Source organism: Agelaius tricolor, unplaced genomic scaffold (genome assembly GCF_023055355.1).
Source record: "Agelaius tricolor isolate 1412-34295 unplaced genomic scaffold, bAgeTri1.0.p SCAF_58, whole genome shotgun sequence".
In the NCBI taxonomy this organism is placed as follows: Eukaryota; Metazoa; Chordata; class Aves; order Passeriformes; family Icteridae; genus Agelaius; species Agelaius tricolor.
In genome coordinates this window covers 1,448,344-1,463,154 of record NW_027269318.1, presented here as the reverse complement: position 1 = coordinate 1,463,154, position 14,811 = coordinate 1,448,344, and the positions used below count along the sequence as shown (strand labels likewise).

Sequence of the window (14,811 nt, the reverse complement as noted above, 5' to 3'; positions counted from 1 at the left end):
CAGTCAGACTGAACCTGAGCTGATTGCACAATGGGACTGAACCTGAGCTGATTCCACAGTCAGACTGAACCTGAGCTGACTCCACAGTCAGACTGAACCTGAGCTGACTCCACAATGGGACTGAATCTGAGCTGATTCCACAGTCAGACTGAACCTGAGCTGACTCCACAATGGGACTGAATCTGAGCTGACTCCACAGTCAGACTGAATTGGTGAGAATCTGGAACTTGGGTGGAAGCACCACTCAACTCCCCAGCACGCACCACCAGTGTACACACCAGGAGCTCCAGTTCACTGGAATTTTGTTACAGACAGTTCCAGATCCCTCCCAACGCAGGAGCAGCCTCTCCAGCTCCTTCCAGCTTTCCCTGAGCCATGATTTGCCAGGATGGAGTTTCCAGACAGGGCTGGAGCCAGGAGAACCTGAGCAGTGGCCATGCCCTCTGCCCTTGCTTTCCCAGGGATGACTGAGCTCCATCCCCCTGGGAATCCTGCTGCCCCCAGGACTGGCACTGCTGCTTTCCAGTGCCCCCAGGCTTCAACACAGCAGCTCAGCCCAGCTCTGAGCCCTTCCTGCACACACAGAGCCTCACACAAGCCAGGGCTGGGACACCCAGGGGATGGCAGTGCCTGGAGGGGTTTCTCTGGGTCTGCCTGTCCTGCTGGCAGCTCTGAGGCTGCCCCAGAGGGGTTTTCTCTGCTTCCAGAGCTTATTTAGAAACAGCATCCTCAAAGACCTCAGTTTGGAGAGGGTCTTTTCCTGAGGGCCTGGGGTAACAGGACATGGGTGATGGCCTTAGGCTGAAGGAGGGCAGGGATGGATGGGATATTGGGCAGGAATTGTTCCCTGGGAGGGTGGGCAGACCTGGCACAGGGTGCCCAGATCCAGCTGGATCCCTGGCAGTGCCCAAGGCCAGGCTGACACTGGGGCTTGCAGCAGTCTGGGGTAAGGGAAGGTGTCCCTGCCATGGCAGGGGTGTCATCAGTCCCTTCCAGTGACTCCCTGAGCACAATTCCCAGCTCCCTGGGGTTGTGCCAAGCCCACACATCCCTCAGGGAGGGAATGTCCCCTCCCTGGGCACAGATGTCCCATTGCTGCAGCCAGACCTGGAACATGCAGAGCCGAGGCTGGGGACAGTTTGTGCTCCTGTGGGAGAAGGGATGAATCAGCCCAAGAGCTGTGCTCTGTTCTCATCCCCACACAAACAGGACTGAAGGATGGGCTGGACAGATCCCTTCCACCTCAGAGCATTCCATGGATCTGGAAATGCTCCCAAGACTGCCAGGTGCTCTCTCCCAGCACAGAGCATGTGGATCTCAGCAGCTTTCACTGGGGGTGAAGGCCCCTGCCAGTCCCTCTGCTGGGCATGGCCCCTGCCATCCCCTCTGCTGGGCATGGCCCCTGCCAGTCCCTCTGCTGGGCATGGCCCCTGCCATCCCCTCTGCTGGGCATGGCCCTGCCATCCCCTCTGCTGGGCATGGCCCCTGCCAGCCCCTCTGCTGGGCATGGCCCCTGCCAGCCCCTCTGCTGGGCATGGCCCCTGCCATCTCCTCTGCTGGGCATGGCCCCTGCCATCTCCTCTGCTGGGCATGGCCCCTGCCAGCCCCTCTGCTGGGCATGGCCCCTGCCATTCCCTCTGCTGGGCATGGCCCCTGCCATCTCCTCTGCTGGGCATGGCCACTGCCATCTCCTCTGCTGGGCATGGCCCCTGCCAGTCCCTCTGCTGGGCATGGCCCCTGCCATCCCCTCTGCTGGGCATGGCCACTGCCATCTCCTCTGCTGGGCCCCAGCCTGCAGTGATCCCTGCTCTCAGGTTCAAAGAGAAGGATGGAGTTTGGCAGTGCCAGCCCTTGGGAATGCCCAGCAGGGCAGGGTCAGGCACCCCGAGCTGGGTCCAGCTCTCTCCTTTCCATCCCCACCCTTGGCTCCATCCCCACCCTGGGGTACACAGCAGAGGCCCCAGGAGCAAGGAGGCTGTACCAGGCTGTGGAGGAGGAGCTGCACAGCAGGAGCAGGACAAGACCTGGATGAAAGCCATTCCCTGGCTGTGCCAGGTCCCCGCCCTCACCTTGACAGCCCCTCCGGCCGGTGAGTGTCCCACGTTGTCCAGAGATCCCACCTTGGCCTGTGCCTTCTCCTTGAAGTTCAGCTTCTGGTTCTCGATTTTGATGTCTCCTCCCCCTGCAGGGACAGGGAGCAGGGCTGAGTTTGGGGAAGCCCCCAGCAGTCCCACCCAGTCCCACCCAGGAGCCCCTGGGGACCCTCTGGAGGAGGGACAAGACAAGTTCCACAGTCATTGCCTCAGGAAAAGTTCTGGAAGACCAAAGCTGGTGATTTCCAGCCGTGCCAGCAAACAGGGCCCTGGGGAATGCTGCACATCCAGACAGACAGGAGAGAATTCCCTGGATCTGCTCCTGAGGCTGCCTCCTCCAGCAGAGGTGTGAAATGCCACCCCCACTGTCCCTCACTGGTGCCATTCCAAGGCTGAGTCCCACTGCTCCTGTCCCTGTCCCTGCCCAGGCCCCTCCAGCTCAGCCACTTGGGCACTCAGCAGTGCCAGGGCACCTCCCACTCCTCTGTGTCCCTGCCCTTCTCCCCTCCTCCCCTTCCCCTGCTGCTCCAGCCCTGGCACCCCTGGGCAGCCCTGCCTGCCTGGGCAGCTCCCCTGGCACACGCCCCACCTGCAGGACACTGCAGGAGAACGTGGAGGTCACAAACAGAGCTGAGAATTTTAGCAAGATTTTTCCAGAATGAAATAGACTACAGAAGAATTAGATATAGATAGATTTTATAGATAGATATAGATAAAGATATAGATATAGATATATTAATTAGATATGCATATAGATTCCCATTAATTACAGAATCCCAGAATGGTTTGGATTGGAAGGGATGTTAAGAATTCTCCAGTGCCACCCCTGCCATGGCAGGGACACCTCCCACTGTCCCAGGCTGCTCCAAGCCCTGTCCAGCCTGGCCTTGGGCACTGCCAGGAATCCAGGGGCAGCCACAGCTGCTCTGGGCACCTGTGCCAGGGCCTGCCCACCCTGCCAGGGAACAATTCCTAACTCCCAATCTCCCATCCATTCCTGCCCTCTGGCAGTGGGAAGCCATTCCCCTTGTCCTGGCACTCCAGGCCTTTGAAGTCATCTCTCCCCATCTTTCTTGGCTCCCTTCGGGTCCTGGAAGGCCACAGTGAGGTCACCCCAAAACCTTCCCTTCTCCAGGCTGAGCAATCCCAGCTCTCAGCCTTTCCTCCCAGGGGAAATGCTCCATCCCTCTGACCACAGTGCTGCCTCCTTCACTGACAAATCACACAGTGCACAAACCCCAGATTGGAATCCTGGATCCTAAGGATGATTCCAACCCCCCTGCATGGACAGGGCCACCTTTCCCTGGCTGCAGTCCCCATCCCAGCAGCTTCTCCAAAGCCCAGCTCAAGTCTTGCTGAGCACAGCTTTGCCTCCCAGCGACATCATTAAACCCTCAGCTCTGCCCTGGAAGCCTGGCACGGCCAACCACGGTGCAAAGCAAGGGGTTTGGTGCCACAGAGGCAGCTGAAGCCCTGGCAGGGTGGCAGTGCTCCCATCAGGCCTGGACAAGGCAGTGATTGTCACCCCCAGCTCGTTACTGGATTGTCACTGCCCAGCACTGAGCTGGCAGAGGTCACGCCCGTGGCACCGCGTTCCCAGGGCTGGGAGCCCCTGGAGCCAGGGCTCCTGCCAGGGAGTGCCCTGCTCTGCCCTGGCAGCCTGGGCAGCCTGCAGGGCCCTCCCAGAGGGACAAAGAGCAGCCTGAGGGGCTCCTTCCAGCCTGAGGGGCTCCTTCCAGCCTGAGGGGCTCCTTCCCTGCCTGAGGGGCTCCTTCCCACCCTGAGGGGCTCCTTCCAGCCTGAGGGGCTCCTTCCAGCCTGAGGGGCTCCTTCCAGCCTGAGGGGCTCCTTCCCTGCCTGAGGGGCTCCTTCCCAGCCTGAGGGGCTCCTCCCCAGCCTGAGGGGCTTCTTCCCAACATGAGGGGCTCCTTCCCTGCCTGAGGAGCTCCTTCCCTGCCTGAGGGGCTCCTTCCCAGCCTGAGGAGCTCCTTCCAGCCTGAGGGGCTCCTTCCATCCTGAGGGGCTTCTTCCCAACATGAGGGGCTCCTTCCCTGCCTGAGGGGCTCCTTCCCAGCCTGAGGGGCTCCTTCCAGCCTGAGGAGCTCCTTCCCAGCCTGAGGGGCTCCTTCCCAGCCTGAGGGGCTCCTTCCCAGCCTGGGCACTCAACCCTGGCCCTCGTGCCAGCGGCAGCGCTCCCGGCTGGAGAATGGCCCCGGGACCAGGGGCAGCCAAGGGCACTGAACTGACCATCAGCCCCAGGACACTGAGCTGACCATCAGCCCCAGGACACTGAGCTGACCATCAGCCCAAGGACACTGAACTGACCATCAGCCCCAGGACACTGAACTGACCATCAGCCCCAGGACACTGAACTGACCATCCCTCAGGCCAAGCCAAGGGCCTCCAGCCCCAGCACCTTGGGCTGGGCACAGCTTGGGGACAAACCTGAGATTCCCAGGAATTCAGGCTGTGTTCTCAGCAGGGAGCAGGTAATTCCCACACTCATCCCAGAAAATTCCCCCAGGGGCCAGAAGGGTTCCATGTGAGGCAGGAGCTGCTGTGGGCTCAAGGCTAAAAGGACCCTGGTATGTGCTCTGAAGGACTGAAGGGAATTTCCTTTATCCTGCCATGCTCCTTGAACATCCTGGGATGTTCTGAGTGCCCCAAAGCCTCTCTGAGCATGGATGAAGCTTCCTGGAATGACTGTGGAAGCATCCATGTTTTCCTTCTCAAATGAGCAGGAAAAGCAGAAATAAGTCAAAGCTGTAGATTATCTTCACAGGACATCCCACATCTCCTAATCCCCCCCTCTGCTCTTGAAAACCAGGAACTGTGGAAGAAGCATTTCTAGAAATTTCCAGAAGCACTGGGAACATTCCCTGAAAGCCACAAGCCCCTAAAACTATTCCACTCCCAATCCAGGGCTGTTTTTAAGGGACAAAACTTACAGACAAATGAGGAAATGACAAAATTCCTACCTGGCTTATGCTTGATATTTGCTTTAGATCCACACTTGGAGGACACTTTGGAAAGGTCGACTTTCTTGTTCTGGATCTGCACCTGGGGAGACAAAGAGCAGCAGCTGAGCACAGAGAAAGCCCTGCAGGCCAGAGGCACCTCAGGCTGTGCTCTGTGAGCCTGTGTCCCTGCTCTCATCACTCCTCCTGCAGATTCCCAGAATCTTGCCTGGGATTCCTGGGCCACTGGCAGCCCTGGGGTCACCCAGAGCCAGGGGCCAAAGTGAGACAGAGCTGAGACAGACAGCAGGACAGAGGGACAGAACCACCACGGGGCTGAGCTCAGGCACAGCCATGGGACACAGCAGCCCTGGGACAGGGACAACAAAAGCCAAATCTGCTGCCAGGGTCCCCACAGGGCTCCTGGCCAGCCTGGGACACGGCCATGGCCTGGGGCCACCTCAGGGAGCCCAGCTGCAGGGGCAGGGCTGTGCCACCAGCTCTGCTCTGCTCTGCACCATCACATCCAGCCTGGGGAGGAGAAGCTCCAGGGAGAGCTCAGAGCCCTGGCAGGGCCTGGAGGGGCTCCAGGAGAGCTGGAGAGGGACTGGGGACAAGGATGGAGGGACAGGAGCCAGGGAATGGCTCCCAGTGCCAGAGGGCAGGGATGGGTGGGAGATTGGGAATTGGGAATTCCTGGCTGGGATGGAATTGCCAGAGCAGCTGGGGCTGCCCCTGGATCCCTGGCAGTGCCCAAGGCCAGGTTGGACATTGGGGTTTGGAGCACCTGGGGCAGTGGAGGTGTCCCTGCCATGGCAGGGGTGGCACTGGGTGATCCTGCAGGTCCCCCCACTCCAAGCAGCCTGGGGTTCTCAGAGGGATGGGTGCCCTGATGGAATGCACTGCTCAGGGCACCCATCCTGCTCCACACAAGGCCAGGGGTGAGAGCAGCCACCAGCTGGAAGCTGCAGGCTCAGAACTCCTGCTCCAGCTCAGGTCACAGAGGAAACCCAAGGATTTTCCTTTCCAATATGGGCAGAATTCCTTGACCACCAGCTGCTCTGGGAGGTTACTGAGAGCTCTCAGCAGAATCTGCCAGAATTCCCCCAAGGGAATCAGGGATCCTCCTGCTCCATGTGCCCAGGGAGGAGCTCCAGGATGCTGCAGGGGGAGCAGGGCAGCCCAGCTCAGCTCCTGCCAGGTCCCACATCCCCAGCTCAGTGACACCCTCCAAAGGTCACTCACAGACTCTGATTTGGTTTTCTCAGGAGTAAAGTTACTACAGCTTTAATCAGCAGTCCTTGCTTGCTCAGAACTGAGCTGAGATGAAATTTATTTCACAGAATGCACCTGGAGATCTGCTGTTTGTTACCAGCTGTGACTCCTGACCTGAGATCCAAAGTGTCCCACCCTCAGGGAAGGGTCTGTGGTAGGACTTCAGCAGGAGCTGGGTTTGTACCTTGGGATTGCACTCAGAGAGCCAAGCACAGACTCTGGAGCCAGAAATAAACTTTGGAGCTTTGGCTCAGTGGGCAAGTTTGGTCTCAGCTCTTGTCTGATTTTGTGTCCCTGACCATGTCCCAGAGCAGCCAGGCAGGACAAGCCAAAGGCCAGGGGAGCACAGGGACACTCCAAACTCCCTTCCCAAACTCCCTTCCCAACGTTCCCAAACTCCCTTCCCAAAGTTCCTTCACCCACAGACGTTGCCTGCACTTGGTGAAATCCACCTCTGTTCTGCTTTCTTGGAACAGAAAACTTGCTCAGAGGTTGGACTCCATGGTCTTGGAGATCTTTTCCAACCTCAGTGGTTCTGAGAGTGGGAAATACTAAACAGAAAACCATCCAACCCTTTTCCCCAGGAACTGAACTGTGTCTGTGTTTCTGGTGGGCAGCAACAGCAGCTGCTGCTTTTGGGCACAGCTCCTGGGGAGTGTGGGCATGGACAGGAATGATCTCCATGGGCAGAGGGCAGGGTGGGCAGCTGAGCCAGCCTGGAGCCACTGGGCACAGCACAGTGTCCACCCCTGGAGAGTCCCTGCCAGGCTGGAAAGGGCTGGGAGCAGCCTGGGACAAGGAAAGGTGTCCCTGCCATGGCAGGGGTGGCACTCAATCATCCCTGAGGTCCTTTCCAACCAAACCATCCCATGGCCATCACCTCCTAAAGCTCCACCAGGAATTGTTTCTAGACCACAGCACTTGTCCACAGGATCCTGAAAGCTCCGACTGAAGCACAGACCAGAAGAGACCTTCCAGACAGACCCACCTGGGAATCCAACACTGGGAATTCTATCAGAAGTGATCACCACAACTACCTGAGCAAGGAAACATCTGGGAAGAGGTCACTAACATCACAGTGCTCCAAAGGGAGGGGGAAGATACAGAAATTAATAAATAAAAATAAAAACATCCACCCTGCCTGTGCTGGAGGGCTGGGAAAGCTCTCCTGGAGGTGCTCTGGGAGCATCTGGAGCCTGGAAATGAGCTTTTGGCTCAGAAAATGCAGAATAAAGAGCTGCTTAAGCAGCTGAGCAAGGAGCACATCTGCAGTGGTGAAAGGAGAGTGTGGGAGAGGAGGAGAGGAGGAGGAGGCAGGGCCACAGCTGTCCCCAGGGCTGGGAATGGCTGGCAGTGCAGAGGGAAGGGCAGGGTGGTGACTCATGGGCAGGAGGACACTTCATGACACAGTTAACCAGGCAAGGCAGGATCCCCACATGCCAGCCCATTCCTGCAGCCTGCAGGAGCAGGGAAGGCACCTCTGAGGCTCCTGAAAGGCTGAGCAAGGCAAGGTGGCAGCCCTGAGGTGGTTTATAAAGTACAGCTCCTTGGAGGGCAGGGAAAGGCCAGCAGCTGCCCCAGAGCTGTCACAGGGTGGCCAAAGGCACTTCTGGCACAGGCTGGGGGCAGCACCAGGGGAACAGGAACAGGAACAGGGCTCCAAACCCCCTGAGGGCTCCCCAGGCCAGCATTCCCAGGTATCCTGTGGGAGCATTTCCATGGGAAACACTCCCATAAACACAGTGTAAATCATGGAAACAGCAGAGAACCACAAACTCCAAATGCCCAGAGCAGGGATGTGGGAAGGCAGCCTGGGTTCAGTGGCACAGGTGGGACTTCAGCATCTCTGGCCACCCTGGAACCACCTGGAGGGAAGCAGGTGTTAGGAACCCACGTTTGGCTGCCACTTGCAAAGATTTGGGGAAAAGTCACTCATGGAGAGGTTCAGCCAGCTGGACGTGGATTTCCCAGGAGAAGTGGCCCCCAGCTGGCTCCACAGGCAGGTCCTGAGCAGGGTTTGTGTCTCTGCACAAGTTCTGACCAGACACCCTGGGCACCTCAGCAGATGTGGCAGCTGGCCATCCCTCCCTGGGAACCCAGGATATTTAAACACCTCTGGAACAAACTTCCTTGGCCTCAGGTCCTTCAGTGCCTTTGAAACCACCCAAACTTTCATTGCTGAACCTGCCCTGTGCCCAGAGCCCAGCCCAGGTTTGTCAGAGCAGCACAGATCTGAGCCCCCAGACCCTGCTCGTGCTCTCCCAGCCTGTAGGGGCTGGATAGAGAACCTGGCTTGCCTGGCAGACACTTGGAGCACCCCACACCCCAAACCAGGCTGCAGACACCACCAGATTAACTTTCTATTTTAATAAGCTCAGCCCTGCTGCCACAGATACCAGCAGCCTTTAAATTTAGAAATTAATCTCAGCTCAAAGGTTAAGTCCCAGAGTCTTTGCCTGCTCCCAAGTGCCTTTTATGAAACAAGGAGTGAATGAGTGTGGCTCCAGCTGGCCCTGGGAGCCAGGGGAGAGTAACAGGCACTGCCAGGCCATGATGGATCTGCTCTGGGCAATGCAGGCTCCAGGCAGGTCAGGGGTGAGCTCAGTCCCAGGCTCAGGCTCGTCCCCGCCCCTGTGTGGGTCACAGCCAGCCCAGGGAGCAGGACCAGCCCAGGTGCAGCTGAACACTGGAACAAACCCCACAGTTCAGCCTGGCAGCCCCAGAGCAGGCAGGAATCCTGCAGGCTGTGCCCAGGAGCCCTGCAGCACAGCACTCCTGGGGCTGCACCCCCAGCACGGCACAGAGAAGCAGTTAGCAGACACACAGCTTGCCCAGAGCCATACTTACATTCCCACCTCCAGGGACATGCTTAATATTGTCCTTGGAACCACACTTGGACTGAACATGGCTGTAGTTCGCTTTTTTGGAGACTATCTGGACCTGGAACGTCACAGAACGGAGACAACACAAGGGAAGAGGACTGGTTAGAGATGGCATTCTGCAGGGCACCAGGGACCTGGGCACCAGGGACCCTGAGGAGCTGACCCAGAGCTGGGGAAGGCACCAAGGAGGAGAGTGAGAGACAGTGAAGGACAGGAGGCTGCACAGACAGTGTTAGTGCCAGGCTGGGAGTGCCCAGGGACCCTGCAGAGCCCTGGGGTGGGCTGGGAGCACCCAGGGACAGCCCAGGGACCCTGCAGAGCCCTGGGGTGGGCTGGGAGCACCCAGGGACAGCCCAGGGACCCTGCAGAGCCCTGGGGTGGGCTGGGCTGGGGCTGCCCAGGGCCTGGAAACCCCCTGGGGCAAGGACAGACAGCCCAGAGGGACAGAATAGGAGTGCCCAGGGCATGGAAACCCCACTGGAGCAGGGAGAGCCAGGGGGGATGGGACTGTCCAGGGCATGGAAACCCCCCTGGAGCAAGGAGAGCCAGCCCAGAGGGACAGGATGGGACTGTCCAGGGCATGGAAACCCCACTGGGGCACTGAGAGCCAGCCCAGAGGGACAGGATGGGACTGCCCAGGGCATGGAAACCTCCCTGGGGCACTGAGAGCCAGCCCAGAGGGACAGAATGGGACTGTCCAGGGCATGGAAACCCCACTGGGGCACTGAGAGCCAGCTTAGAGGGGTGGGATGGGACTGTCCAGGGCATGGAAACCCCACTGGGGCACTGAGAGCCAGCTTAGAGGGGTGGGATGGGACTGTCCAGGGCATGGAAACCCCCCTGGAGCAGGGAGAGCCAGGTGGGATGGGACTGTCCATGCCCCAGGAGGCTCCTGGGAGGTTTCCAGGGACAGGGGCTGCAGGTGGATCCCACCTTTGTCCTTTCCAGGGACAGCTGGCCAGAGCAGGGAGAGCCAGCCCTGGGAGCCACCGCTCCCAGCACGCTGTGAGCTGCTCCATGCCCACACCTGGGCTGGCTCCAGCCCTGGCCAATGTCCCTCCACAGCCCTGGGCAGTACAGCTGGGTCTGAGAAACATTCTGCTATTGAAGGTGGTCACACCCTCAGCTCAGGCCTCAGGTGAGTCCCAGGTTAGTGAAATTGTTTCTCCTTCACACTGACTCAGATTAAGGGTGTGAGAATGTGGTTGGTGGTGGTTTGGTGTGGCAGTGCTGGGGATGGTTGGGCTCCATGATCTCACAGGGCTTCTCCAGCCTCAGTGAGTCTGTGGTTCTTAAGGCAAGAGGTGAGGTTTGGCTGAGCTCTGCTCACAGCAGTAGCTGGGTTAGACACCAGTGTTTACAGAGGTTAGTTACAACACAGGTTTAGTCTGCAGCTGAGTTATTTACCACAGCACAAGCAGGCCCCAGCTGGATCCTGGCTCCTACAAGGTGACAAGCCTGGAGCACAGCAGGGATCACCCAACACTCGCAGCTGGGCAGGCTCCCAGAGCTCCTCAGCCAGGTCAGAAAGGCTGGACTCAGGAAGCTCTGGGAACATACCTGTGCCATGGAGTGGGGGGTGCTTCACTGACTCCCTAGAGGTACAAATCCTGCTCATTCCTGACCATCCCTGCCTGGTAATATTGGAATTAAACACTCCCACCTCATGGCCTCCACCTGGGCTTTGGAGTAACCCATCCAGTGGTGATGACCTAAGGCTTGGAGTTACAGAGTTTTGGTACAACTGGGCTGGGAATATTGCAGGGAAGATGTGAATTCCTACATATTGTGCACCCCTAAAAGAAGCAGCTGTGAACTCAACCCCTCTGCCTCATTACAAACTGTTTCTGTGTGTGGAGAACTGGTTTAAAGGAAACCCTCTGACTCCAAGTTAAGCCTGTATTGACCTGGCAGTGAAACAGGAGGACTCTGCTCTGCAAACCTCTCCAGCAGGAGTGGAGAGGGTCCCTCCCTGGAGGAGTTTCCCTGGGAACATCTCAGGGTGCAGGGGAGAGAAGGGGAGGTGTCTGTGCAAGGACAGTGCCACTGACAGGAGAGAGCAGGACAGCTGGAGAGGAGGGACAGTGACTCAAAATGGAAACGTTTTCCTTCATCTCCCCCAGAGAAAAGTGTGAAAGCAACTCACTTTCCCATTGGGCTGTTTGGGGACCCCCTCTTTTGCTGCCACTTTAGGAGCCACTTTAGTGCCCGCGCTGGGCTCAGAGCTGGGCGCGGCGCCGGCTGACTCTGGCCTTTTCTCTACCTTCCCCTGGATGGAGACAAAGGGATGATTTCACCAGCAAAAGCACAAGTTGGGCAGGAGCACGGGAACACGAGGGACCTGCTGCAGAGGACACCCAGGAGAACTCTCTGCCTGCTCTGATTCCCAGGCCAGGGATCATCCTGTGCCTGGGAGCGGTGACACCAAGGGCACAGCAGTGCCCAGCCCAGGGCACAGAGCAAGGATTCACTTCTCAAAAAGCTCCTGGTGCCCTTCCTCAGGATCCAAGGGACCCCAGGACACTGATCCTGCCAAAAAAAATCCAACCAAATCCCTGGGGAGCCCAAGAGCAGAGCAGGACCAGCTCCTTCTCGTGGAGGACGTGGTGCAGCTCTGGCAGGTGAAGGCACTCAGGGCTCTTCTGGACACACACCCCAAGCTCCCAGCTCAGATTCCCACCCAGCCTCGCTGCACTCAGCCTTGGAGCTCAACAGCTCCTTTAGTTTTCATCTACCAAAAGGCAGGTGCACCCAGAGAGTCCAGCTGAGCAGAAAATTGAAGGAAAATTTACAGGTTCCATAAAAATTCAGGAACTACCTGAGGATATCCATTGTTTTTGCTAGTTTAAATGCAGGGAAGTGCAGCAGAACCTGCATTTTTGGGGGGGGCTCAGCATAAATCTTGTGTTTCACTAACCTACAGACCAGTGAAGAAAAAAAAACCCAACACTACAACAATTCTCAGACTCTAAAAACAGCTCAGTGTGGACAGGACTACAAAAAGGACAATTTGCTTAACGAGGCAATTGTTAGGATTTAATAACTCTATGAAAATATTTAGAAAATTAAGGACAGTGCAATGAAATGCAAATGCAAGTCCCCTGAGCTGACAGAACGAGGGCTGTGCTGTGCTGCTGCCCAGCCAGGAGCCTGCTGCCTCTGAGGATAAATCCATGCTGCATCGATGCTGTCTGGGACACACAACACCCAGCCAGGAGTGCCCTTGACTTTAATGTGCCTGAGAGCAGATTAAAGCTCTCCCAGCATGGAACGTGCTCCCTTGGCAGCAGATTAAAGTTCTGGGCCGGGTTATTCAGCACCACAGAGCTGCAGCAAAGAGAATGGAAAGATCTGTGTCCCACTGGGGGGGAGGCACAGCCCTCTGGCTGCTGCTGACACACGTGGCCAGGCCAAGGCTGGGCTTACACAACAGCTAAGCAGGGCTCTGTGGTTCTACATGGCCACATTGTTCAGCAGGGGCTGCAGGTGGATCCCACCTTTGTCCTTTCCATGGGACATGCTGATGGTGCAAGTGCCACCTAAGGGCATTAGGAGGCAGTGAGAGCCCCAAGTTTTCTCTCTGGTAATGGTTTTCCAGCACTACCCTCTCCTCGTGCCCACCATGGGGGTCCCAAAAGACTCATTCCATGTCAGCTTTGGGCCTGAGGAGCTGGGCATGGGAAAGGTGCTGTGCAATCCAGATTTGCCTCATCCTAGTGCACTATTCCACCTTCTGTACCATTCAGCAGGCAGTTCCTCCGCCCAAGGGCAAAGGGCAGGACTATGGACAGGACTGAGGGTGTTTCTGTGCCAGGCTTGGGGCAGGAGAGCAGCAGCAGTGGAGCTCTGGGTTCTGCTGTGGAGCAGGGCTGGCTCTGGGCTGGCTCCCGCGCTCTGCCCAAGCAGGACCCAGCGAGGAGCCGAGAGAGCAGTGAGGACACAGCCACCATCCCGCAGAGCCCGGCACAGAGCCCAGAGCAGGCAGGGCGGGCAGGAGGGCAGGGCTCACCTTTCCCCCGCCGGGCTGGTGTTTGATGTTGTCGGTGGAGCCCACCTTGGAGCGGACGTTGCGCAGGTCGGGCCCGGCGGCGCTGGCGGGGCGCGGGGCTCGGGCCGCGGGCCCGGTGCTGCCTTTGCTGCCCGCGGCCTTGCCCGCGGCTCTCTTGGCGTCCGCGGACACCGTGGAGGCCGTGGCGGCTTTGGGGGCGGCGGCTTTGGGCTTGGGCCGGCTGGGGGCCGTGCCGGGCACGCTGGAGGCCGCGGTGGAAGGAGTGGTGGCGCTGCTCTTGGTGGCGCTGCCGGGAGCGCTCTTGGGGCGGCTGGAATCGGCTGCGGGATCGCGGGGAGGGAAGGGGAGATCAGGGTCAGGTACAGAACGGCCTCAGTCACACAGAACTGCCTGAGACACACAGAACTGAACGGCCTCAGACACACAGAACTGCCTCAGTCACACAGAACTGAACGGCCTCAGTCACACAGAACTGCCTGAGACACACAGAACTGAACGGCCTCAGACACACAGAACGGCCTCAGTCACACAGAACGGCCTCAGACACACAGAACTGCCTGAGACACACAGAACTGAACGGCCTCAGTCACACAGAACGGCCTCAGACACACAGAACTGCCTCAGTCACACAGAACTGTCTCAGTCACACAGCCCAGCACGGGCTGGGACCCCAAAGATCGGCTCATCCCAGCCCTGCCACGGCAGGGACACCTTCACTGTCCCAGGTGCTCCATGTCCCATCCAGCCCAGCCTGGGACACCCCCATTCCCAGAGATGTACAGGGACCCCTTAATGACCCCAGCCCCAGACAAAGGGGATTGGATTCAGACTGAGGAAACAGCCTCAGGCTGTGCCAGGAGAGGTTCAGGTGGATATTGGGAATATTCCTTCCTGGAAAGGGCTTCCCAGCCCTGGCCCAGGTGCCCAGGGCAGTGGTGGCTCCCCGTCGCTGCAGGGATGTGACACCCACGGGGATGTGGCACTGGGGACATGGGCAGTGCTGGGGACAGGGGCTCCAGGGTTTTCCCAGCTGGATTCCCCAGAGCCCAGGCGAGGAGGGAGGTGAGGTTACCTGAGGGAGACTTGGCAGGGGGTTTCTTGGCATCTGCCGGCTTCGCGTCCGTCTTGATGGCTGCCAACACAAACACAGCGGGGTCAGGGGAGATCCCTGCACATTCCAGCCTGGAACCAGCCCAGGATTCACTGCTCTGGGGGAGCACCTGCCTGGGCAGCTCCTGCTGCCACCAGAACCCCTCGTGTTTGGCAGCCACAGCACCAATCCTTGTCAAAGGATCCTCACTCGGTCACACCACACGCCTGGGGATGGGCTGCATTTTGTTTCTCCTCACATTAACATCCTGAATCTGACAGCACTCACTGGGAGTATTTTAATTCTGCCCCATCTTCAATTCTTAAAAAAAACCCCAATCAAGCGAAAAAACCCACCCCAAAACATTTCCTTTCTTTGAAAAGGAACAAAAAGCAGCCCCACATTTGTCCTTGCCCAACCTTGCTCTCATTGCCAGACCAGTCCTACCCTGTGCCAATTTTCTTGCACAGGAGTTATTGCACATATTTTGGCTGCTATTTTAATT

General features: G+C 58.2%; 1 protein-coding gene across 7 annotated transcripts in view; it reads right to left on the bottom strand.

The window, feature by feature from the left end:
• MAP4 (microtubule associated protein 4) overlaps positions 1–14,811 on the bottom strand; it is a 152,554-nt gene that overhangs the window by 6,055 nt on the left and 131,688 nt on the right. For 4 of the 7 annotated variants that reach the window (XM_071456400.1, XM_071456406.1, XM_071456401.1 and 1 more), the window contains 6 exons: positions 14,289–14,348; positions 13,217–13,536; positions 11,354–11,476; positions 9,173–9,265; positions 5,072–5,153; positions 2,070–2,182 (listed from right to left, as the gene is read on the bottom strand). In XM_071456400.1, the coding sequence (XP_071312501.1) occupies positions 2,070–2,182; positions 5,072–5,153; positions 9,173–9,265; positions 11,354–11,476; positions 13,217–13,536; positions 14,289–14,348 (791 nt within the window). The remainder of the gene's footprint in view (positions 1–2,069; positions 2,183–5,071; positions 5,154–9,172; positions 9,266–11,353; positions 11,477–13,216; positions 13,537–14,288; positions 14,349–14,811) is intronic. The other 3 variants (XM_071456402.1, XM_071456405.1, XM_071456404.1) reach the window with 3 other exon arrangements.